Source organism: Danio aesculapii, chromosome 5 (genome assembly GCF_903798145.1).
Source record: "Danio aesculapii chromosome 5, fDanAes4.1, whole genome shotgun sequence".
Classification (NCBI taxonomy): domain Eukaryota; kingdom Metazoa; phylum Chordata; class Actinopteri; order Cypriniformes; family Danionidae; genus Danio; species Danio aesculapii.
Genome location: NC_079439.1, coordinates 29,061,758 through 29,089,344, shown reverse-complemented (window position 1 = coordinate 29,089,344; position 27,587 = coordinate 29,061,758). Strand labels below are relative to the sequence as shown.

Genomic DNA, 27,587 nt, shown 5'->3' with positions numbered 1-27,587 from the left:
AAAAAGGGCTAATAATTTTAACATTAAAATGGCTTTCAAAAAAAAGACGGCTTTTATTCTAACTGAAATAAAACAAAAAAAGACACATGCTTTGGGAAATATTTAAAAGATGAAAAAAAATTCAAAGGGGACTAATAATTCTGACTTCATCTCTGTGTGTGTATCTATCTATCTATCTATCTATCTATCTATCTATCTATCTATCTATCTATCTATCTATCTATCTATCTATCTATCTATCTATCTATCTATCTATCTATCTATCTATCTATCTATCTATCTATCTATCTATCTATCTATCTATCTATCTATCTATCTATCTATCTATCTATCTAAAATGATCCCCTATGTCCCTATGTATCTATGTTAGATCTATCTATCTTCATTTTGAGTTATATATATATATATATATACACAGATCAAGTCAGAATTATTAGCCCCCCTTTGAAATTATTTTTTTCTTTTTCTTTTTTAAATATTTCCCAAATTATGTTTAACAGAGCAAGGGAATTTTCACAGTTTGTCTGATAATATTTTTTCTTCCGGAGAAAGTCTTATTTGTTTTGTTTCGGCTAAAATAAAAGCAGTTTTTAATTTTTAAAAACCATTTTAAGGTCAAAATTATTAACCCCTTTAAGCTATATATTTTTTCGATAGTCTACAGAACAAACCATCATTATCCAATAACTTGCTTAATAACCCTAACCTGCCTAAACCTAATTAGCCCAGTTAAGCCTTTAAATGTCACTTTAAGCTGTATAGAAGTGTCTTGAATAATATCTAGTAAAATATTATTTCCTGTCATCATGGCAAAGATAAAATAAACCAGTTATTAGAGATGAGTTATTAAGCTATTATGTTTTTTGAAATGTGTTGAAAAAATCTTCTCTCCGTTAAACAGAAATTGGGGAGAGAAAATTAACAGGGGAGCTAATAATTCTGACTTCAACTGTGTGTGTATATGTATATATATATATATATATATATATATATATATATATATATATATATATATATATATATATATATATTGTTTAAATATTATCAAAATTAAATTATAGTAATGTTGAATGCAACACTTAATCTGTTCTCTTCTCAGGCATAAAATAAGTGTCGGACATCTGAACGATTAGCTGCTTGATCATTCTTTTATGATCCTAGTTTAGAACTGTTCAAAACTTCAAAAATGTATTAAAAACCAGATTGGAAATCTGAATAGGCTATAACATTAGCTTACAAATATTCCCAAGTTCCCATTCATCAAACAGCTACCTACAGAGCACACATACATACAACAAACACATCTAATAAACTTCGTTTTTTTGTCGAACTCTGCCCCAAATGCCCATATTCTTTAGGCCAAGAACACATAGATAATTGTATTATGCATACTGTTTGCACACAAACAACGAATAGTGCATAAAAATAAGACAAAGTAAAATGTGGACAGCAGTTTCTATAGAGTGCATTCTCTTTTTATGCTAATTTCTGTTATGATTTTAACGATCAATTTGGCAGATCTTTTTGGACAGATATTGCTTAGCTGAGAAAGTGACCACAATTACAGTATTCAGTCATGCACACAACAACTGACTGAGATTAGCTATATAAACGTCTGGCGCGATAACAGAATAAACCAGATGGGTGTCGCTGGATGAAGTCACTTCTCCTCCAGAGATTCAGAGCCTGATGTCTGTGTTTGAATCACGAGGAGGCTGGGAAGCTTCAGAATGACTAAAGGCTGACTTTAAGAGGATCTTCAATCTTCTTTCGTAGTCAAGTTGAGAGTAAGACAACAGAGTAAAAGAAGGACAGAGTAAGAGAGAGAGAGAGATAAAGGGAGGAACAGAGGCAGAAAATCCTGGGCAAGCTGATCACAGCTTGTCTGACATCAATCCAATCATCCTGTTTGTCCTATTGGCTCACTGGACACACACCGGACTTTTTAGGCTAGAAAGAGAAAAGGAAAATTCAGAAGGTCAGGTGATATCCAACCCTGTAATCCTCTGGGTTGTGTTTGGAGTGGCTGGTGTTCAGGTGTTTTCATCAGACAGGTTAATCACTAAAAACACAGTAAATGTTCCCCGAACTCGACATAAAAGCACTCATGCATTTCCCGTTGTAATAACAGGGCTGGAAAAATCTGTATAACAAAGAAACATTTCACTGGAACAAAGGACGATAATGTGCTTTTGTAAAAACATGAGGGTGTTACATCCCTGCACATTACCATAACTCAGACTCTAATGCTCTACACTGATGAAGATACAGAGGACAAAAAAAGCAGGTTTTTGCAAAAAAAAGATGATGGGAGAATTACGCTTGAGGCTTGTAATTTTCCAGTAGAATCGTTTCTATATGCCGTAAACCATGTTAACATCTTATTAAATATTTACATTGGAACATTGATGAGTGACTTGAAACCGACAAATTGTCAAAAGAAACAGTGAAACTGGAAAATTGGTGTCATTTGTCTTCTGGTTGTCAAGAAATCTATGTCTAATTCTATGGCTCGGACTTGTTTTGCGCTATACTAAAAACTGAATCAGGTCAACAAATCCATTATGAAACCGTTATGTCATCTGTTACAGTATAAGCAGATCTTAACTCATGTTGAAATATGAGGGCTGTTAGAGCCCTCAACTCAAGTCAATTTACCCCCCTCTGAAATCTCATCCAATGAAACCTTAAATACCTCTTTTGCACAATATCCACCTTTAATACCTCGCTTGCACAATATCCTGCACAATATTGTTCAGTCTCATATAAAAGTGCTTGTCTTATGTGTATAGTTAAGTATTTTATACTATATGCTGCATACGTTTGTTTTTTAAATAGAATTTCTTTTTCATATCAAGAGCTTTTTAATTATTGTGTGCGCTGTGCTTATTAACTCTCCCTAGCCCTTATAGAAGTTTATGTCATTTATTACAGTAGATCACATTGACACTGGAATGATGAAAACATTTTACAAAACTTACTCTCAATGTTTAGAGATCAATATAGCTGAAAATGTAAATTCAAAAGTATAACATAAACTGCTCTTGCTTCAATTACAATAACTATAATAGTGGTATTAGACAATGTTAGTGGCTATAACAATGCTGTTGTCATCTTTTACAGTATAAGCAGATCCTGACTCATGTTAAAATATGAGGGCTGTTAGAGCTCTCAACTCAAGTCAATTTACCCCCCTCTGAAATCTCATCCAATGAAACCTTAAATACGTCTTTTGCACAATATTAACCTTTAATACCTCTCTTGCACAATATCCTGCACAACAGTGATCAGTTTCATGTAAAAGTACTTGTACAGCCTGTCTTACACTATGTGTATAGTTAAGTATCTTATAGTATATGCTGCATAGGTTTGTTTAAAATAGCTTCCCAGTGTTGTGTTTGTATTTATGATTAATTTGTGCAAGACACGTCATTTCAGTTCTCTGTATTTATGCATTTATACATATGGATAAATTAAGCCAGAAAAGATCAGTATTTAAGAGTTATGCCATTTCAAGGACAGCTGTAACACATGAGCCCACAAGTGAGTGAAAAAATCAATGGCAACTATGATATTGCTCAATATTGGTATATCATGGTGAAGTGTGAATACAATGTTTTAGTGTGCATAGCAACATGTTGTCAATAGATGGATCGTAGCTGCTCTTTTGAAGCTGTTATGATGCATACCAGCACATTAGTGATCATAATTCATTCATTCATTTATTTATTCATTCATTCATTTTCTTTTTGGTTTACTCATTTTATTAATCTGTGGTCGCCACAGCGGAATGAACCGCCAACTTATCCAGCATATGTTTTATGCAGCGGACGCACTTCCAGCCGCAACCCATCACTGGGAAACACCCATACACTCTCATTCACACACATACACTACAGACAATTTAGCCTACCCAATTCACCTGTACCACATGTCTTTGGATTTGTGGGGGAAACCGGAGCACCTGGAGGAAACCCACACGAACTCGGGGAGAACATGCTAACTCCACACAGAAATGCCAACTGACCCAGCCGAGGCTCGAATCAGCGAACTTCTTGCTGCGAGGTGAGAGCGCTACCCACTGCATCATCGCGTCACGAGTTATCATAATACGAAAAAAATATTATCAAAACTTTCAACTACACCTGTTTGAAGAAATTTCACGACATCCACTTGGGATTGGATTAATGAAAATGCATCTAGTTGTATTCCAGACTGTAAATGGGACTAATTTGAGAGCATTGTTGATTCAGTTATAAAGAAGTAGTAGACATATCTACCTATATGCTGGTTGGAACAGGTTGTCATTCAAAACTCTCTACACAAACAAAACAAAGACTTGGAAGGGATGCACAGAGAAGCCAAGAATGAGTTGTAAGGGCTAAGATTCAAGTCAAGGTGTAACAGTAAACTAGAGCTCTGCAAAATCCAGTAATCTGCAAAAAAATACTCGACTGTATGAAAGTGATGGTGTCAAAAAACAAGCTATTATCTGGAAAGAATCATGTCTAACCATACAAAAACATAGAGACTGCATAGTTAGATGTCGTTTAGTGTGGAGATTTAATAATTTTGAATAAGCTGCTATTTAAATGGAAAAACTGTGATTGAATAAGATCAAGAGCTTTTAATTAGTTTTGATAGCCCTTAATTAGCCCTTATAGAATTTTATGTGATTTAATATCACAATAGATCACATTGACACTGGAATGCTTAAGACATTCTACAAAATGTACACTCAAGCTTCAGAGATCAATCTAGCTGAAAATTTATTTTTAAAAGCATAACATGAATTCCTCTTGATTTGAATGATCTGCCAGTAACCAAAGGTCTGCACACTCAAAGAACAATAACTATAACGATAACCAGGGCTTGACATTTATATTTTTCATCACCAGATACTGTGGCTAGTAGATTTCCAACATTGCTAGTCACTCACCATTTTCACTAGCCACTATATAAAACTATATAAAATATATTTTATATGCATAAATTTGACTTTGACATGCTAAAATTACTTGATTTAGATGTTGTGTTATGTCCACATGCCTTCTCATTCATTTCACTTATTGTGTGTGTTGTGTATTAGCTTGCTCAATGTGCATGAGCAAATGGGTTGTGTCGCATTGCAATCAGTTGAGACTTTTCAGGGCTTAAAGTTAAGGATTTAAAAATTTTCTCTCTGACCACACCAAAAATAAATGATTATTTCTTAGCCACAAAATTTAAATGTGTCAAAACAAGCAAAATATATCTGTATGCATGCACTTTTTATTCAACAAAACTTTTCTTTAAACAAAATTGACATTTATAAAAAGAATCATGTAAATGTCATGTAAATAAAAATATGCACAGTAATCTGTCCTGGCTAAAGGTCCCCAGATCACCAGTTAACTACACATAAACAGGGAGTTAATCTCAAGCAATGTTATTGTAAAAAATGATAATTAAGCTGTACTAACAAAAATAACTGTAAGCAAAAGAAAGCAGGTAAAAAAACATATCGTGAGTGATAATGAAAGGATGATCACACACACACAGGGTTAATGTTAATAATCTGTTTAAAGAATAATAAAACAAATGCAGTGACCGCTGCTGCTTACAAAAGGACATACATTTTATAAATCTTGAGCTCTTGAAAGCAGCAGGACTGGTGCTTTCAAAGGAGTTGCGTTTCCTCTAGGCATGGTTGCTTCGCGCAAATGAATGGGAGCTCACGCGCTTTTTAATAGTCGCAAGCATTATTAGTCGCAAGCATTCGGTATTCACCTCCTCTGTGTTGCTCGCGCGAACAGTTATTTTTGTCAATCGTGCTGCTTCTCGATTCTAAGATCACATTTGCACGAATATTGGGCCTTCACTATAGTCGAACCCTGCTTTTAAGAAAACTACCATTTGAAAATTATTTCCAACCAGTGGAAGTGTCTGTCTAACCCGCCATAGCTAAAATCTACCCGCATTTGGCGGGTGTTAATGTCAAGCCCTGATGATAACTATATTAGTGGTCATAACAACGTACAATTAAAAAAATGAATAAATAAATATATTTTATTGCATACTAAGAGCACATTGCAGTCATCTTTAAATCTTTATAATGGTATTGTTTATAGCTTTAGTGTGGACTCTACTATCCCAATCCTAAATTCATAATGAGTTTTAAGACAATATCTCTATTATTAAAGCCATAATTTTTGGTGTTATTAGGCCTTAAATGAGAATGAAAACATACTAAAAAAAATTGCAAATCCTTTTAGACACGAACATTTTCAAAACCTAATGAAATCATCAATAAAAGTCTTGATAAATAGACAGAAATGACAGGTAAACGCCGTTAAAGACAATTTTACAATGGCTTGTAATGTTGAATTAAGCACACAGTTAGTGTAACAGCAGAACTGACTGAATGGAGCAATAACAGCACCAGCGAGAGCACTTCACACTTTTAATTACTGCTTTCATTTTTGACATGCTCCAGTATTATTACAACCGACGTCAGGCAAAGAACGGACACAAAACCCTGCGAAAACAGCACTTCATGTGACATTTGGAAGTACTCTGTGGAGGATCAGGTCACTTGATACAGTGAGAGGGAGAGGACTGTTTATCTTTGCCATAGTAATGAAATATCCCAGATGCCTCTTCAAAGGCCAATTTGCATCTCAGGCCTCAGCACTAAAACCATTCTTCATTTCCAAATGCCAGGCCTCAGAGGGTTATGCACATAAATTCTCTAGCACACAATCTGTTTAAAACCGCCTAGTAAAATCTCGGAATATCCGCCAACCCCCATGTGTCTCCTGGTAGAGCTTTGAGAATAGAGTCAATGAAAATATCAAGTCTCTCTCCTTGACCATACCTTGTGGTTTCATAACTGCTCGAAATTGATGCAATATGTCTTTCATATTGTACCTGTGGTAAAATACAATTATAATTTCCTCACATACTTCATTTTTTATGCAAAAATGACTGCATATTTGTTGATTAATTAAAAGGGATTTTAATAATGTGCGCGCTCACACTTATTTGCCCCGTTTAGTAAATCTGGCCTTGAGTATTTCAATTTAAAAACTGCATTAATATATGTGAGATATGTCAGAGTGATTTATTACAATGTTTAATTCAAAGCAATTTTCTGATCTGTCATTCTACACCAAGATCTACTGACATTTAGAATTTCTTAAAGACTTAAATGGGTCAAAGAGGAAAAAGGGTTTTCAAATGTCAGAACAATAAAACTGTAATAGACCTTTACATGTTCCCTATACATCCGAATCAGTCATTTCAGAATCAGTCATTTCAGAAAAAAAAGACTCATACATGTTAGACGATTTAAAGATAACAAAAGTATTTAAAATAATAAATAAAATTTTATTCATTTATAAATTTAATTTAAGACAGACATTTCTAAAACAAATGTCTGATGTACAAACTTTGTATGAACTCCTAATTTATTTCAGTAATCTTTACTTGTAGTTTGTGTTTTTGTTGGTGCATGAAGAAATGCTCAATGGTTTCAATGGATTTTAACAAAAATAATATTATTAAAAAGAAATACTACAAAACTACACTGTGATATCAAAAAGTTGGCATATATTCATATAACTGCTGAGGCAATTCAGAGCCCAAGTGCAATACCTGACAAAGTTTTGTCATCGGATGCAGTTGTAAGAGCAACAAATAATAATAACTTCTAGTTGATCATTTGGAAAAGTGGCAGAAGGTAGATTTTTTTCCGATTAATCATCTGTTGATCTGCATTTCAATCATCACAAATACTGCAGAAGATCTATTGGAACCCACATGGACCCAAGAGTCTCATAGAAATCAGTCAAGTTTGGTGAAGGAAAAATTATGGTTTGGGGTTACATTCAGTATAGGGGCGTGCAAGAGATCTGCAGAGTGGATGGAAACATCAACAACCTAAGGTATCATGACATTTGTGTTGCCCATGACATTACAAACCACAGGAGATGACAAATTCTTCAGCAGGATAGCGCTCCTTCTCATACTTCAGCCTCCACATCAAAGTTCCTGAAAGCGAAGAATGTCAAGGTGCTCCAGGATTGGCCAGCCCAGTCACCAGACATGAACATTATTAACCATGTCTTGGGTAAGATAAAGGAGGCATTGAAGATGAATCAAAAGAATCTTGATGAACTCTGGGAGTCCTGCAAGAACGCTTTCTTTGCTATTCCAGATGACTTTATTAATAAGTTATATGAGTCATTGCAGAGATGTACAGATGCAGTCCTCCAAGCTTATGGGAGTCATACACAATATTAAATCTTACAGACCTTACTCTTCTAATTAAATAATTAAAAATCAAGGCATGATCATATTTTATCTTGGTAAAATAAGCGTAATCAAGAGGCCTTTGCCTTTCATCTAAGCTACTTCTGATACCAAATGATCAACTAGAAGTCAAGTTATTATTTGTTGTTCCTAAAACCTGGATAGGTTTTGTTTAGTAGTGTATATCTCATTCACTCAGAAATGTCAGTCTTGTTGTGACATACATTAAGTAAGCTTTTTACTGCTATTCTCAAAATGTTTCTGTTCGCTTAAGTCACAAGTTGAAATTTGTTCTGCAAAAGATGTGCAGTAAACTGTACTCTCATCATGAGGTTTTCACACAGCACTTGAACTTCTTGCCTTTTCACTTAAAATAACTGTACAAAACATGCCATCCGCACTTAATCATTTACAGTTCTCACATCCCAAATTAAGCAAAACGAAGTAGCCCGAGGCAAAATTTTACATAATAATCCTCACAGCGTCAGGTCCCACGTTCAAATGAAATTGCTGTTACTGACCTCCATCCACCTTCTCCCTCCTACCTTCCCTTCCCTTGCCTTCATTCGTCCCTCCGGCATTATTTTCAAGTGCTGAGCTTAAGTACGATCAAACGCTCCAATTTACACCCGTGCATCGTTTTACGGTTTCAGAATAATTAAGATTCTAAACAAACACACATAACAATGTTCTTTTCTCTTCAGCTTTGTGACATTTCATGCAAGTGACATTGTACATTTGATTCAGAGATCTCTTTCAATGCCAGGGTTGGACACGGGGTCATTCATGTGCGATTTCAATCCCACAGACCTCTGAAAGTGAGTGAGCAGCGGTGCTGGTGATTCATTGTTCTCCTAAGGCAATGCTCCTCTATTACACTTCAGAGTGGAGGGTGGGAGTCTTAGGATAGAGACATCAAAGGCTCATGTGCTGATCTTCGGCAATCACTGCTCTCATGTAAAAGGGAGGAAGCTCTTGGGGCGTTACATTTGCATTGAAGTTGTGGGATTGTGCATGTTACATGCCGCTGTTCATGTGGAGGCTTCTAAGAATGGGTCTACCTGCTGTAGTAATAATGTTTTTACAGTATATGTAAATTGATCTATACTAAAATCTAACTAAACTATTTATTTTTAAAAAATGCAATTAAATTTAAGTCAGCTTATTATCATTGTTGTTGTTGTTATATATATGTTATATTGTTATATGTTGTTATAACAGCATTGCATTAAACGAAGAGGCTATTTATGTGGACACACACACACATATACATATATATACATTTATATATCTAGTAAAATAGTATTTCCTGTCATCATGGCAAAGATAAAATAAATCAGTTATTAGAAATGAGTTATTACAACTATTATGTTCAGAAATGTGTTGGAAAAAAATATCTTCTCTCCGTTAAACAAAAAATGGGGGAAAAAAATAAACAGGGCTAATAATTCAGGGGGGCTAATAATTCTGACTTCAACTATATATATAAATATATATATATATATATATATATATATATATATATATATATATATATATATATATATAGAGAGAGAGAGAGAGAGAGAGAGAGAGAGAGAGAGAGAGAGAGAGAGAGAGAGAGAGAGAGAGAGAGAGAGAGAGAGAGAGAGAGAGAGAGAGAGAGAGAGAGAGCTTTAGCTGCAGACTGTCAGCTTAATTTGAGGGTACTTGTATCCAAATCAGGTGAACGCTGTAGGAATTACAACAGTTTGCATATGTGCCTCCCACTTGTTAAGGGTCCAAAAATAATTGGACCGAATAATAATCATAAATCAAACTTTCACTTTTTAATACTTGGTTACAAATCCTGTGCAGTCAATTATAGTCAAAATGTTAGAATTGTATCGATGTCCAAATATTTATGGACCTAACTGTATATATTTTTTTCTTTTTTAAGCTCCTCTTACTTTTTAAAACACAGGATAGTCCAAGGAAAAAAAAACATATCTGGTCACTCTACTTTCAATAATTTTAAATAACGTTGCACATTTTTACTTCAGTTGTTTTCAAGAAGAATCAGCTGTGTTACAGAACCATTTTAGTTCCCCAAAGATTTGTTCAGTGCAAAGATTTTTTTTTTCTTATAATGGAACCATTTTTTTTATATTTAAGAGCCTTATATTGCAGAAAAATTTGTTTTCCCCACTAAAAACCTTAAATGGAACCTACTAATGAACAAACCCTTATTTGAATGGTTCTTTGCTTACAACAACAACAAAAAAAAGTTCTTTCCCATTATCTTCTAACAGTGACTCTCATAACAAGTTTAGCTCTTTATCAAAAAAGGCTGCAAAAATGTATTTAAATTCCATGGTCCTCTTTCATATCAATTATTGTTTGATAAGTTTGTCTAACAAAAAATCAACAGTTTTAAAACCTCTGGAATCATTATATAAACAAGCACATCACATTTTAGATAAATTAGTTTAGTTTGTTTGCGGTTGTTGTTTTTGTTGTGGTTGTTTTTTGTTGTTCATTTGAGTATTGTTTATAGTTAGATTTTTTTATTGGTATAGGCCTTTAAAATCTGGTCTTTGAGCTAATTTGGGTACATTTACGTTCTTGGGGAATGTTGATTGATGTACACTGTCCCTTGTTGTGAAAAAAAATAAAAATAAATAAAAAAAAAAAAATATATATATATATATATATATATATATATATATATATATATATATATATATATATATATATATATATATATATATATATATATATATATATATACACAGTATGACACCTATACAACATATGACGTATCTGACACCATATCAGGCAGTTTGTATTTCTAGAAGGTTTGAAGTATTTTCTTCTTTTTCTTTCCTCCCTTCCATCTAACTATCTAATAATACCATCAAGATAGTCACCAAGGCTGGGGTAAAGTTTTGGTAGGACATTTCAGACAACTACCTGTGTAAGAAATGAAAGAAATTGCAAAGCACAGAAGATGATGGGAAAGGTGAGCAAAGCCCTTTGATGGGAATCACCTTCACTCTTCAAAGAACAAATGAAATGGATGAGTCACAAGGATCTGTTTAAAACCAACATATCTATACACACCAAGGCTGTTTTTTTTTCAAGATGAAATGCAATGTGTATTATCTGAGTCCTCTGTAATGCCACAGCAGTTCCTTCCATGCTATATCTAAAGTTGCGTTACTGAAGATCAATTTGTAGATAATGGTAAGGTCGTGGGTTTGATTTACAGAGAACACAAGTACTGATAAAATGTGTACCTTAGATCCACTAAGGAAAAGTCAAATCAATAAATGTTAAAGAGGAGGTTAATAGGTTCCAGTTTCTCCATGATCCTAAGACAAATGGCTTGGAGAGTGAGTAAATGCTGTATCCCTTAAAGGGATAGTTTACCCAATAATGGACATTTATCATTAATTTGCTCCAAAACCTCTTTGAGTTCCTCTCTTCTGCTAGAAAAATTTTGTTAAACAAAAATAATAAAAATTAATAAATAAATTCTGGATGTCAACAGTTTGTTTTAAACCATATTCACTTTTTTCTCTTTGTGTTTAGCAGAAGGAAGAAACCCATAGAGGCAAATTATGAGGCAATGACAGAATATTCCATTTGGATGAACTTTGTCATTAACATAATTCTGAAACAGAGTGTAAAACAGTAGTTATAAAACATTTGTCTTCTCTACATTGTAATTTATAATATCTAAGTTAATTGGAGAACAATCTATTTTTAATGCATTGATTAATCTCAATTTCTCAAAAGACAATTATCATTTGTTGTGACATAAATCATGCCTATGCAACTGGAATTTAAACTTTTATATATTTAAACAAACCATAGAATGAAAATCTGAATATAGAGTAGGCATAGCTGAATAACAAGAGTTTATTACATACTGTGAGCATTAAACACTATCGTTTCCTCATACGAGAAAATGCAGAAATATTGGTGAAAATCAGGCCAATTGGAAAAAAACATAGACTTTTACATTTCACACAAGACAATAAGCATACCCCAGTATGTGTTTGATTTGCCACAACAGTTAGTGAGATCTCAGCAATGATATTTTCTTCCCATACATTTAAATTTATCTAAGCTTATATTAATATTACAATGTATGTGGGATTATTTTGAAAATGGGAGATGTAGGTAGACTAAAGCCTGCTGTGCCAGACCACATTTTACCTTGTTTTCTAAACATTGATAACATACATTCATAGAAAACAATGTTTATCATTTTAAAATATGCGACAAGGCACTTTGCATCTGGTGTGCATAAAATAAAGGATGCACAGATCATAAATTTATTAAGCACCAGGAAAAGAATTAAAGGGCTCTATTTTAACGATCTAGGCACAAAGTCTAAAGCAGATGGCGCAAAAGCATTAAGGGCATGTCCGAATCCACTTTTGCTTTTTTAAGGATGGAAAAATACACTCTGCGCCCTGGCGCATGGTCTAACAGGGTTGTGCTTATTCTCTTAGTGAGTTATGGGTGTGTTTTGATCATAACATGCATTAAACCAATCAGAGTCTCATCTCCTATTTCCTTTAAGAGTCAGTTGGGTCATGCCATGGCGCAATTTAGTATTATTACTTCTATTTTATTTGCTATTTACATGGCAGACTTTGTAAGTGGAAAAACTGAATGCTTCACTCTCGAGAAAACAGTTAAACAGACCATATGCGTGATAATAAAGAATGAGCCTCCTCCATTTGGCCTAATTACTTTCTCTTTAGTTTAATTTTACTCTTTACTCCTTTCGTGAATAAGGAAACAGTGTTGTACTCACTCCATTGAAGACATACATTAGACTACATTTTTTATTTTGTTTAAGCGCAAATATTTTTTTCAAAACTATTTCTAAATTCTGTTCTAATTTCCAGCAAACAAATAAATAAACAATAATAACAAAGTGTTTCTAAAATAATACTGCTAATAATAATAACAACATTATTTATGACAATTCACATTTGTAAAAACAGAAAAAAGCTCCCCGACATGAAGAAGGCATGAAGACAGTGGTTTTTATATTTATGTAGAATTTTTTTTTTTTTTTTTAACATTTTAATCCTTTAATTTTTTCATATGTAAAGATATTTGTGTATTGCTGTACTGCCTGTGTGCATTCAGCAATGTGTGTGTGTTTTGGACCTGCATATTAGGCGTATAACTAACATGCTCTACGCTGGACTTTAGACCAGCTATCAGTTGGTCAATGGCGCAGTCTATTTTAGTTCCTCAAAATAGCAACGCGCCAACAATGCATCTTAACACACCTTTTTAGACCGGCACACCTATGAGTCCATGAAGTGATGCAATTAGATTTGCTTTTTAAACATTGTGGTACAAAACGTGAAAATTAGGGTTGCCCTTGTCTGAAAATATCAACAATTCACACCAAACACGTCTTGTATGATAGGGCCAAGATCTGCATCTTTTTGTTAGTTGAACGGTTTTAACCAGTGCATTTTTAAAGTTTTTAATCTATGTTTATGCATTGTGTCATATCACACAGCTCTTAGTGTGATTTTTCTGGAGTGAAAGGAGCCAATGCAATTTATTTACTCATGCATTTATGCAGAGGTTGATATAAATTCCTGCCTATGTTTTCAAGCTTAAAAATGCCATTCTAAATACATGTCAGTAAGTCCCTTTTGTTGAGTATATTTATAATTTAGCTTATATTTCATTCACAACACAACTTATAAGGGAAACAAGGTTACAGTGGTGGATTAAAGAGCCCCTATTATGGGTTTTTGGAAATGACCTTCCATGCAGTGTGCAACAGAGCTCCAAGTGAATGAAAACATCCAGCTGATGGTTAAATCTACCCTGCAACGGGGGTTCATTGGCTGTTAGTTAAAGGAAGGATCAGAAAAGACTTCTGATGTATGGGGCTTTGTCAGAGCTTGACAGGAACTTGATAAGTTCACAGTTTATGGATCAGTTTCTTCCTCTATTTCACAAGTCTTAGTAAGTGCGATTAAAATGGTTGCCTCCTTGTTTTCTCTAGCTTGGAAATTATGTATTCAATTGTGTTTTGTTACTTGTAATCGCTCTACACCACTTGTACTGTATCTGTTTAACTCGTTTTATTCATAATCACATCTAAAACCACATTTAAAACACAATACGTGCCGTTTTCTTTATGGATTTAAAGGCGTTTGTGAGCTCGCGATCCTCTGCCATTTGTCATTGCTTTGGCCACCGTCAGGTGTTATTACACACTTGCGATGGTCAGGTTTCAAAATAGTTCAGCTTTTCTTACTTCAACAATGTTGATGAGCCGTGGTGGGCGTTTCTCTCCATCTCGCGCTGATCGCAGTCAACCAATCACAACAGACTGGATCATTGAGCGCAGATTAGCATCGCACTAAGGAGGGGTTTGGGAATACATGAATTGCTGAACAAATTATATAGGAGTCATTGGGATAATTAGGTAAAAATAAATGCATATTATAAGACAATGAATGTGTTTTTTTGACCCTGCATGCATATCAGCATGTTGTTGGAGACCCCCAAATCCAAAATATCACCTTTTTTAATGCATATTAGGGGCTCTTTAAACATCTCACTCACTCTTTCTAGCTAAACATGTCCACCACTTAAGTTCTAAAGGTTTAAAAAGGCAACGTGGCAATTTGTTAAAATATTTTTGTCAAATGTAGTATGATTATTTTTAGGGTACATCAAGCTGTCTGTGTGTGTTTGAGAAAGCAGGCAGTGACACAAGCTGCAGAGCATCATAGCAGCGCTCATTAATATTCACAACCAGTTCAAATATGGTCGACATATTTCTCATTTTAGGAGTCATTTTCATAAAACTGCTTCTAGAAAATGTAGGAACTCATCTAAGCCACATACTTACTATGTAAATATCAGAGAACACTTTAACTCATTGAATTTAGCACACAGTGTGACTGAAACATTGTTTACCTCAATAAAAAGAAAGAACAAAAAAAGTGCACCGTTTCTGTCTCTGTTTTTATTCTCTGTCACACACAACAAGTCCTCATCTTGTCTCATCACAATATGAAGCCAAAAGCAAACTATTTTGTTTGAAGACTGTCTTAGGATATTTGTTCAGACTGTAACAAAATCAATACTTCATGTTTTATCGCAGCTTGGAGTGTAGACATGTTTATTTTACACCGAAAAATCAAGATTACCCTGGGGAGCTTACGTCTTGTGTGAGACAAACAAATCAGCCAAGATGGTGTTTGGAAAATGGGGCAAGCAAGATTGAAGGCAAATAGCTTGTTGCAGACAGGATGAGACTGGAATCAAAGAGCTGTCAGGTGGCAGAACACAGACTTATCCTCCTGGCTGAGCAGGTGAAGTGGAGAGGGAATAAGATGATGGACAGGAGAGGGACCGGGATAAAAGATTTCATTAAAAGCAGGGTTAAAAGCGGATGGCTAGATGACGGGGCGGTGATGAGAAGTTCATAAGGCAGGCGGTGTATTGTATATATCATTGAGTTTAATGTACTGAACATAATCTTTAATCGACTAAAAAACAAAAGGGAGACAGACGGATCCCTGGTGCATTATATAGGCTCATTCATAATCTTTAAGTTGTCGTTTATGACAGGTAATAAATTGAGATTTGTAGCCAGCATGTGTGGGTTTGTTTTTATTTAACCTAGATTATGTATTGAGACAAGCTGGATTTGAGGGACAGTATGGCAACTTGTACCTTTCTAGGGAGCTATCAGTGAAATGGATAACAATATTTGGCACCAATTACAGATGGCATTATGATATTTATGTGAATGTGAAACTGGACGATGCTAAATACAGGACTAAATAAGGTCTGCAAAATTTTGATACTGTCTGCTTTTGACCAAAATGCATTTGATAAGATTGATTTCATAGCGTAAACTTTCAAGTGGTCAACACATGATCATTACTAGAAATACTATGAGAAAGTGCACTAAAATATGGTATTTATATTTTGCAATATTGTACCAATATATAGATTATGTTCAAAATCAGAAATGCCATATAACATGGGTTTTTTCATTCGATATACTAGTCTATCGCCAGTGTTGGGCAAGCTACTTAAAAATGCAGTGAACTAAGCTAATAGCTATTCTACTTAGAATGTAGCTTAACTTCACTAAAAGCTACCCTCTGGGAAATGTAGCAAGCTAAGCTAAAAGCTACTTGGCAAAAGTAGCTTAGCTACATCTAAGCTATTTTGCAATTTTCATTTTTAAATTGAAGCAACTTCAATCCATGTCAGTTCTGACACATATGAGGCATAATTGTTCAGTTCAATTATTTACTGCAAATAATATGCTGTTCTAAACAGAAACAAATTACAGTATATAACAGAAAAAAAATCCAAATCCAATAAAACCAAGTGTTACACATTTAAAATACTATAGTAATTAATAGCAAAGGGAAATCTTTAGAAATAAGCACTATATTGTGTATATATATTTACAACTCTTTTTTAATAAATTACACTACATAATGTAGTAAGTTTCTTGTGTCAGCCCAATGATTGATTAGCGACATCACTGATTGGAGCGAGAGGTGGCAGTAACTGACCAAAATGTTTGCTGTCGACCACCGAAAAGCAGAAGAAATTTGTGTTCATCAATCTCACGTCCATATGGATTTACTATTATCAGCTAGACACCGGCCTCACAGCTCCGTGAATGTCGGTGCCATCACTTATTGATCCGCGATTGGTGATTGTAGCTTGTGTGGATGCTCCTGCGCTACTTGACTAAAATATACCTTCGCTACTGAAAAGCTATTGGATTTCGAAAGTAGCGACGCTACCGCCACACTACTGAGAAATGTAATTAAGCTAGCAGTGTCCCTACTTGAAGTGTCCCTACTGCCCATCGCACTAAAAAACCTCTTTGAAATACAAATGCAAGTTGTCACAAGAATTGCATCTGAATGCATGTTAATAAAGAGCAGAAATAGTATTGCATATGGCTCATTACTTGTAGCCATATGCAATACTAAATACTATACTAATACTAAAAATTTTTTTGCCACCATTTCTGCAGTTCATATAAATTGCTGAAAGAAAGACACAACTGCTTTGCAGAAGTCCAAAAACTATTATTTAGATTTTCTCTTTTAGAAATTCTGCTGACTATTAGTAACTCTGGAGTTACAGGCTAACTTGTGCTCTTTAGAGTATTAGCTGTTAAGTATTAGCTGGAATTTTCATACCATTTGGTTTCTAGTGTGGTCCTGAAAAATCTGTTTCAAGGGCCATTTAGCCTTTCCTTTTAGCCCTACGCCTTCAAGTTAAAGAGAATTGGGATACCCCTACCCCTTCACATGAAAGCGCAAAATGAGGGGTAGGGGTAAGGGCTAAGGGGTAGAATTGGGATTGGGCCTAAGGCTAGAAGTATAAGATGACATACTTGCAAATGTACTATTTACTGTTGGCCTATATTAAGCAGACAGACTACTAACAGTTACTACTAGTTCAGTCGATAACTGTGAAACTGGTATTGGACATATGGTATTAGTATTAACTGCTGCAATTCTGATACCATTATAAAAATAGTATAAACATGACTAAGACCTGAAAAATAGACCATTTTCAAACCTAATAAGATTGGTGGACAGAAACTATAAAGATAAACACCATTATGGTGGTTATAAATTAACATTTTCACAGTAGAATAAAAAATTTTAGCAACTTTTCCACAATTGTGCCAAACACTTTCAACCCAGGCTCATTCTGATTACGTACCCTTATATACATTTCTGGAGAGAGCAAAATACGTCCCAGGAGCTACATTTTTTTTTTTTTTTTTTTTTTTGCAGTTTATGTTTTCGCGAATCCACCAGAGGCTGATGTGTACACTTTTTCAGATCTCAAATTTCTCTCGCAAGTGCCATTCGTGCCTGGTGTTCTCAAGTAAATCCACCAGAGGCCGCTGCCGACTGACTGACTCACTGACTGACCAATCAACCGATCCCCCACCCTCCCCCTTCCCTAAACCCAACCAATAGTGTTTTCAAAAGCACTGATTGACCTGCCCACCCCCTTTCTTCATCCCAACCGACAGTTTTAAAAAGCAATCTAGAAAAAGAAAAGCCCTCATCTGATTTTTACTACGTTCTCAGATTTTACCAGTTTCGCCCTGTTATTTATTTGTTTATTTTATCTTTTAGCTTTTGTTTTTATCTTACCCACTTTCTGGAACTGTTCTTCACCTGACTCGAACCCTATTGTTGCGGTCAACTTCGCTCTGCGTCTCAAGTCCGCCGACATAAGTGTCGAACTACCGGACAAACTGATAACAGCAGGAAAGACGTCCATACGGAGGTTAGAGGTCAACTGGTAAGCGAGAAAGGAACAGCGTCATACCGCCCCGTAGCATTTGTTTAAATATGAAATGCACATAATTCGCTACTGGCTACATAATTTGCGATCTCCAGAAATGTGTATAGGGCTACATTTTCAGAATAGCTTATATCGAACGATTCATAGAAAATGCAGGTGTTCCAAAAGTCAATGTTCCAGTTGTGTGTCCAGTGTGTGTGTGTGACCTTGCCACTCTTGCCTGGCTCCCAGTTTATTTATAGCTGAGTGGAGGTGTGCTACATATTTATTTTTTGCAATTCAATTTGGTAAATATCAGACAAAAAGAATTTCCCAAAACAAGCCCCCAAATTCTCTTCCATATCTCTGTTTACATTACACTTGCGTCACCAAGGCAACAACTCATGCATTTCCAGACTTTCCAATTCCATGCTTTTCATGCTTTCCACAGAGCTCCGTTATCAGCATCACATTGGAAAATGAAACCATACTCGGACTGACTGGCCCAGATAGGCACAGACTGGAACGGTTAAGCCAAGATAGAGTGATAGTAGAAAAGAGGTTAAATATTCTCCCTCAGAAAGTTGTTAGTTTTCACACAGACCCTAGAACAAAAGACACAAGCATTGGGAGGAAACAACAGTTGAAGTTTCAATCAATGCTTATTTAATAAAACCTGTCAAAAACCAGAAGTGCTGAACACTGCACTGGAGATGGAGTGTGAAGGGTAAAGTAGAAAGGTGTGTCTCTGTATGTAAGAAGCATGCTGCATGTGTGTGTGTGTGTGGTGGTGGTGGACACTGATGGATGGTGCGACAGGAGTGTGATGATGCCATGGTAATGAGTCTGTCAACTAGGCTTGACCTATTGATACTGGAGTAGAGGAAGAATGAGTCTTTCCCTCTTTCTTATTCTGTCCGTATCCTACAGCCTCATGTCCTCTCTTTATCATCTGTCTCCTGTGTGCTAATCTGGAAGTCACATGTAGACAGAATCCACTTGCTTTTGTGTGTAACCAGCATTAAACGAATGCACAGTACAGAAAGAGCCCAGAAACAATGATTAAAAGTGATCTCTGAATTTAGTGTGGCGTTAAGTGGCCTTTAGATCAAAGCTATAGAAAACCAATTTTCTTTGGGAGGTCCTGTTGAATAAAGCAGCATTCAGCTGAATCACATTATGTATGCTTTAGATTTTCTCTAACAATGGTATATTATGCTTTAAATTCACTTTTAAAACGTCATTTCTCAGTTTTCCTACATCTTGTGGATTTTTTTTTTTTTTTTGTGGCAAAGATGCTTTAAGCTAAACAATAGCAACAGTATAAATCAAAAATTTGCTATGAAACATTACATTTTACATGAATGTTGTTTCCAACTCTATTCATAATAGAAAGCAGAAAAAAACAATCAGTTTCCACATACAGTAAATACTGCACAGCACAACGTTGCTAATAAGAAATGTTTCTTTCTTTATATTTTCTTTAACAATATTGCAATATAACAATATTACACCTGAAATCACCATAATGTCATGTAATTGCGAAAACCATTTACTTCTGAAATTCATAGAATATGAATATTCTTTTTCATTCAGAGATTTTTTTTAGGAAATTTACACTTATCCAATAAGGATGCTTTCTGTTTACAGTAAAAATAGCTAATTTGAACAAAACAAAACAAAAACAAAACAAAACAAAACAAAACAAAACAAAACAAAACAAAACAAAACAAAACAAAACAAAACAAAACAAAACAAAACAAAACAAAACAAAACAAAACTTTTTTTTTTAGTGGTGAAAAAGTTACATTTTCAATTAACAATTGGGTTTGTCCATATTTTACTCAAGATTGGGCAAAGATTTTTAGTGCGTAAGAGTAAGATGTTAAACTTTTATGTCTCTATTTTAATGATCTAAGCCGGTGTTTCCTAACCCTGTCCCTGAAGGCACACCAACTGTACACACTTTCAACCTCTTCCTAATCAAACACAACTGAATCAACTCATCAGAACATTAGAAGAGACTCTAAAACCTGGGCTGTTTGTCAATTCCTAGAATGCAGAGAACGGACTCGTGTTCTTGTGGAGACCGGTCTTGCCAGGTTACCTTGGAAGAATGAGCTCAGGAGACTGTGAGAACACAGAATGCGTCCTCTGAGAAATGAGATTCTGCATTCTTCCTGATGGTCACGTATTTTATTTTTATTTTATTTTATTTTAACAGAACACAATTTAAACATTACAGCATTCATACAACAATATAATTTTTTCACTTTATAATATATATAATGTACAAAAACCTTACAAATATACTTTCACATTACAAAAAAAAAAAACTGATTTTTATACGAATTTTAGCAAATAAACACCCTTAAAGTGTTTATGCCTCTATTAAGGTTTTCATGGTAATGTTTACTTTCACTATCTCATTTAGGTAAACTCCTGAGAAAAATAAGTTATATCTCTGAACTTTAATAATAAATCTATATAAAAATGCTGCTCTTCTCACCTTCTTTATTCAGCCACAATGACTTATGTGACTTCTCCAACGGGTTTTGCGCTCAAGTCTGCATCGATGCATCCATAATATCAAGAACACATCCGGGAACTTTCACGTGTCCTCCGTTCTTGCGATCTTGAGTTTTGGAACTGAACTTTGGCAGTTGATGATGACATTGCATGAGAACACGAGGATGCAAGATCACTGAAGAGAAACAGCCCTGAAGTTAATATGTCAAATAAGGGACACATCCAAAATATGTACTGTTAGTGTGCCTCCAGGAACAGGGTTGGGAAAGCCTGATCAAAGCACAAGGTCTAAGGTCAACTTAAGGCTTGTCCAAATCCACTTATACTATTTTAAGGATGGGAAAATGGTCTGTGTGTCCAGCGCATGGTCTAAAAGGGTTGTCCTTATACTCTTAATGAGTTGAGATGATTTTAATTCATGCAATGACTATCCATATTATTATTTTTTTAATGTAGACAATAAATATTTGACCTTTTAATCCTTAATATTTAAAGATCATTAGCCCCTTTCACACAGACAGACTTTTCCAGAAAATTACCGGCAATTTTCCAGACTGTATGTGTGAACAGGCTCTTTTCGAAAATACAGGTAAATTCATTCTGGAAATTTTCCTGAAAGAGAAGTTGTAACATTACTGGTAATTTGCTGAAATGCTGCTCTGTGTGAACGCTGAAGGAAAATTGCCGGAAAGAGCGCATTCAAGTTTAGGCCGCGCTGACGTGGGACGTCACTCCAGCCAATCAGAACATTCAGACATATTCACATTCATATTCAGAATTTAGCAGTATTTTGGAATGGGTGTGTAAACGTCTTTTCCAGAAAAATTCTAGAACGTCTTTGCCTGTGTGAACAAAAGGGGTCTGGATGCAGACCTGGTGCAAATGCAATCTAAGTTGCATGCAATGCTATTTAATGCCCACATCTAACCTAACCCCGCCCCTAACCCTACCCCTCACAGTGACGTCACTAGCTCCATTGAATGCATTGTGCAGACACTATTGGTGTGAAAAGGTTTTTTTATTATTATTATTATTATTATTATTATTATTATTATTATTTACCTGTAAAGTCATTTTGGAAAATTTCCAGATATTTACTGGTATCACTGTGTGAAAGGGGCTATTGTGTGCTGCTGTGAATCCCTGTCTGTGTAATAAAAACATTTATGCACACTGTGGATGATATGCCAAGGTGCATATTACTAACACGCACTTTAAATAACGACAACAAAAAATAGCTTATACAGTGCACTTCATATTGGTTCATTTCATGTTTAGAGTACCATTCACTGTTACCTGCTGCACCATATATCACACAAACATTGTTTGACAGAGATTTCCCAATCATCAGCAATTCGATGCCCTCAGACAAACCTGAGAAATGTGTTCCCACAAATTAAAACAGTCTAATGGAGAGTGGATAATACACACATCCCTCAGAGCTGAACTCAATTACTCAATACAAGGTTGTTCTCAATTTGGCAGAGGCAACATTTTCGGCTTGTTGGCCAGGAGTGTGTTTGATTGAGCGCAGAAGGGAAGGGGATGAGGTTCATTCAGTCTATTGATCAACAGTCTTATCATTTCTTTTATCACCAGAGGGTCATTTGTTTCTCCATCCCCCCACAAAAAAGCAAAAATTGAATTTCCTCATTGAGTTTTATCACACACACACATACACACAATTAAAACAACTCTGCTTTCCTGAGCTCGTATAGCACTAAAATAGACTGTTGTGATGAACATAAGATCAGTGTCCTGTTAATGGTTTAAGTGTTGACCTTTTTTCTGTTAATCACTGCGAGGATCAGCAATTTATGCAAACCATTTCCAGCACTGCAGGCTACAGGGAGCAGTATATTTTGAAGCTATTTTCTTTGCCAAATAAATGAATAAACAAATAAGGTCAAAAGTTGTCTGAAATTTAAAAGGTTCACTGAGTACATATACTCATTTTCTTCTTGTATACCTCTTTAACTCTTATAAGGTACACAGGACAAGATATTTAGAAATAAATGTACATACATTCATGTGAATGTCTGCATTTATGTGTCTGTATTCACAGAGTTTAGTAAGTTTTTTTATGAACAAAATGTAATCCTATCATTCGAGCAGACACTTTCTCTTGGTTAACGATAGAACAATGTGCCTTCCATTCCTTTCTTTCTGCTTTACTTTTTTCCAGCACAAATCCTTAACAAAGAGATTCCTAAAAGTAATTTCATTCTTAAAAACTCTATCAAAAATGGTATTGAATCAGAAAATTAAAAAGTTATCAAACGCCTCCCCATGTACTCTTATTTGTTATAATGATGCTTGTGGCAAGACATGATATGGCAAGATAAAAGAGTTTCTAATGTTAAAGATTTATACATGAATAATATTTTTGCCTCCTTTTCACAACTCTCTGAGAAATTCAGCCTCCCTCCTTCTCATTTTTAAACTATGTCCATCTAAATATTCCTGATTTTGATGTTGTATCTTTGGAAGGCAAATTATTTGATAGACCCTTTTCACATTTTTGGGTTTCCCAGTAGCAGAAAGTGTCATGGTTGGGTAAACTTAGAGCGCAGTGAATGGGAGAGTACAACAAATATATATATTTATACAAATACATATATATATATATTTTTTTCAATCCTTTTTGCTGAAATAATAAAACGATGGTGTTGTCAAGACTTTCAAAAAAACAAAAAAAAAGTGTGAGACTGATGATGGCAGCCAGAGGAGAGAATAACGTCAAATTTACTCTCAGCCCCATAGACGCTGCATTAAACACCTTGCATGAGCGGTAATTAGTTTTTTGTAATTTGACGCAAAGATGACATAATACATTTATAAATGCATTTAAATGTTCATTTTCCCAGTGATGGGTTGCGGCTGGAAGGGAATCCGCTGCGCAAAACATATGCTTGATAAGTTGGCGGCTCATTCCTCTATGGTGACCCCAGTTTAATGAAGGGACTAAGCCGAAAAGAAAATGAATGAATGAATAAATGTTCATATGTTTAAAAAATAATAATAATCTAAATATCAAAAAAAAGCTTAAGGATTTAAGATTATAATGACTGTTAAATGTGTCATAACAGTCTTGTGAAAAGGGTCCATTTATTTTTAAACTCTCCAAATGCTAGGGGCCTAACCTCTTTGTTTGTTAATTCTTTTAAAAAAACAGAACAGATTTCTCCCTTCATTTGAAAGTCACTTGAGAGGAAGACCTATAGGGATTTTAATCTCTGAGACTGATTGGGATCAATGCGTTTTATCTGTTTGCTCATTTTTTATAAATTCTAGACACAACCTTATTCAGTACAAAGTATTACACAGACTTCACTATTCTAAAACAAAGCTTAGTAAATTCTATCCCTCGGTTTCCCCCACATGTGATTGTAAAGCTGCTAAGGGTACCTTAGCACATCTTGGTGTTTTGGTCCTGTGTTCAAATTCAGAGTTAATTAAGGTTTACTATTGTGTTTTACTCCCTGACCCAATGGCAGCTATTTTTGGCTGGCCAGATTTTCAGGTGACTCTCAACCAAAATGTACGGTTACCTTTTCAGTATGGCATTATCATAGCTAAGAAAATTATCCTTTGTTTCTGGAAGAAAATGCTAGGCCTCTTTTTTTCTGACTGGCTTCTTGGACTCATATCCACTTTACATTTGGAAAGAATTGGATATACCACTTCTGGGAATTCTGTGAAATTTGATAAAATGTGGGATCCTGTCTTTTTTTTCTAAAAAAACATAAAGACTGATAATGTTGTTTAATTTCTAAAGATTTGTACGTTTTTTCTTTCTCTCTCTCTCTCTCTCTTTACATCTATTGCTGTGTCTTATATGCAGGTCATATATGTCTTGTACGTTGCCATTTTCACTTGAAGTCAGAATTATTAGCCCCCCTGTTTAATTTCCCCCCAATTTTTGTTTAACGGAGAGATTTTTTTTCAACACATTTCTAAACATAATAGTTTAATAACTGATCTCTGATAACTGATTTATTTTATCTTTGCCATGATGACAGTAAATAATATTTGACTAGATATTTTTCAAGACACTTCTATACAGCTTAAAGAGACATTTAAAGGCTTAACTAGGTTAATTAGGTTAACTAGGCAGGTTAGGGTAATTAGGCAAGTTATTCTATAATGATGGTAAAGAAGAAAAAATATTATGAAATATAATATGAAAATGTCCTTGCTCTGTTTAACATCATTTTAAAATATTTAAAAAAGAAAAAAAATTCAAAGGGGACATATGAACATAACTCAAAATGAACTGGCTTGTATGCACAACTGCAGTTAAATAAGTGAAAAAAATGTTTATTAATGCAGTGTATGCATGATAAACAAGGATTCAATGCAATCACTGAACACAAAAAGTGTCCATGTAAACATGGCTAATATGTATTTGTTTTACTCTGTCAATTCATGGAGGTTGTCCACTCAAAACAAAACAACAAGATAAGGATCAGCAGGCAACAGTGCAGGACAACCCCAAAACATTTGCAACTGGATCACAGCACAGGGAAGACATCCATTATGATGACAGAAGATGATAAAAGGCCAGGACATCCAGCAGCTATTTAGATGGAGTCTGGATGCGCTTTTCAAAAAGAGCTCAGAGTTATGGAATAGCTGATTTTATGTAGATGTTTAATTAGCAGTAGAGAGCCGACAGCTCAGTAAAATCTCAGTTTTGGATGTGCTCCTAATGTATGAACAGTCAGTGACCCAAATGTGTGTGTAAACAGAGGAACTGGGGTCAGTACCAAACTGCTGATTTGTAATAGCTTCACATACACTTGGAGCAGAGTGTTGAAAGAAAGGGAAGTTCTGATTAAATCACTAGGCTACAGGAGATTTTAAGAGCCCCTATTATGCATTATAAAAGGTCATATTTAGGTTTTGGGCTTACAAGGGGTTGATATGCACGCAAGGTCAAAAACCCCTTAATTGTCTTGTAATATGCATTTGTTTTTACCTAATTATCTCAGTTACTCCCATATGATTTGTTTAGCGATTAATTTTTTTCCAAACCTCTCCTTTGCTTGACACTAATCTGTAGTGATTAGTCTGATGACCCAGTCTCTTGTAATTGGTCATCTACATTCAGTGTGAGACGGAAAGAAAACATCCACCATGGCTTATCAACAGTGCCTCGTCCAGACTACATAGTACACTACCTGACAAAAGTCTTGTCGTCTATCCAAGTTTTAGGAACAACAAATAATAACTTGACTTCTAGTTGATCAATTGGTATCAGAAGTGGCTTATATGAAAGGCAAAGGCCTCTAGATTATGTTTATTTTACCAAAATAAAATATAATCATGCCTTGATTTTCAATTATTAAATTAGGTCAGTAAGGTCTGACTTTGCTTAGACAAAAGTCTTGTCACTTAAAGGTGCAGTCTGTAAGTTTGACACCCAGTGGTTGAATTACATATTGCACTCCTGGATCAAAACAAAAGCAAGTGCGGGTTGCCAGATTGAGGACAGGAGCCAGTGATTTAAACCGTGTTCTAAATAAAAGCAACACTTTTTTAATACTTTTTATTAAAAGGAGTTTTTGTCCTAACCGACACCTCGAATTGAAAAACGGCATCTATTTCTCACAGGTGAACAACAGAAAACTATGACAATGATCACCTCAGGTAAACTTCATGTGCTTTATTCAGTGTTAAATGCTAATAATTAGAGTTTGAATGCCATTTTACATGACATTTATTACCATACTACTGAAAGCAGCTGCAGATAATTCAACTCAGATCTTGAAAATAAAATAAACCGTTTGAAATTGAATTTAGAACTTAACACGTGATTCAGCATGTATATTTAATAATGTTAAAGAGGGTTAATATGCATTAAATAGATTATAAATCTTACCATTTCGTGAGTATGTGCATATTCTGTGCATTTCTGTCGTGTTTTGTCTGGTGCAAACAGCCAAATTGCTCATCTGCGTATCTCGTCACGAAGCGTGTTGTTAATACACGCGGTTACAATGTAACCTGCTCACCTAATGTTTATGTTGGTAATATTTATATCATTTGCTAATTAGTAACCTCATGTGGAACTGAATCTGTCTCATTTCGGGGCTGTTACTGTCCACTGGAGGTCACATTTCGGTCACGGACGCATGCTTTGAGAGCCTTTCTGAATGACTGAATGAAATACACGGTTTTCCACCCAGTCAACCCGGTGCTGAAATACAATTGACTAAACTGGCATTCGGTAGGTTAGAATTACCAAAACAAATACACAGAAAATACATTTTCAAAGCAGAATGTCTGACTTCAGCATTGTTTTTGTAGATAAACAAGAATGTTTACTTGGCATGTTTCTTAAATATCTGTAAACATATTATGGTATTTTTATACTTTAAAAGGGTCAAAAACTTACATACAGCAGCTTTAACAGAAATAATTTATAGTGGTTCCCAACCTTTTTTGCCTGAGAC

At 34.9% G+C, this 27,587-nt stretch overlaps 1 protein-coding gene across 1 annotated transcript in view; it reads right to left on the bottom strand.

Moving 5' to 3' along the window:
* Positions 1–1,097: 1,097 nt before the first annotated feature.
* The window catches only part of zmat4a (zinc finger, matrin-type 4a), a 186,767-nt gene continuing 160,277 nt past the window's right edge, over positions 1,098–27,587 (bottom strand). Inside the window, exon 7 of the mRNA XM_056457848.1 lies at positions 1,098–1,950. Within this exon, the coding sequence (XP_056313823.1) occupies positions 1,923–1,950 (28 nt within the window). The 3' untranslated portion in view covers positions 1,098–1,922. The remainder of the gene's footprint in view (positions 1,951–27,587) is intronic.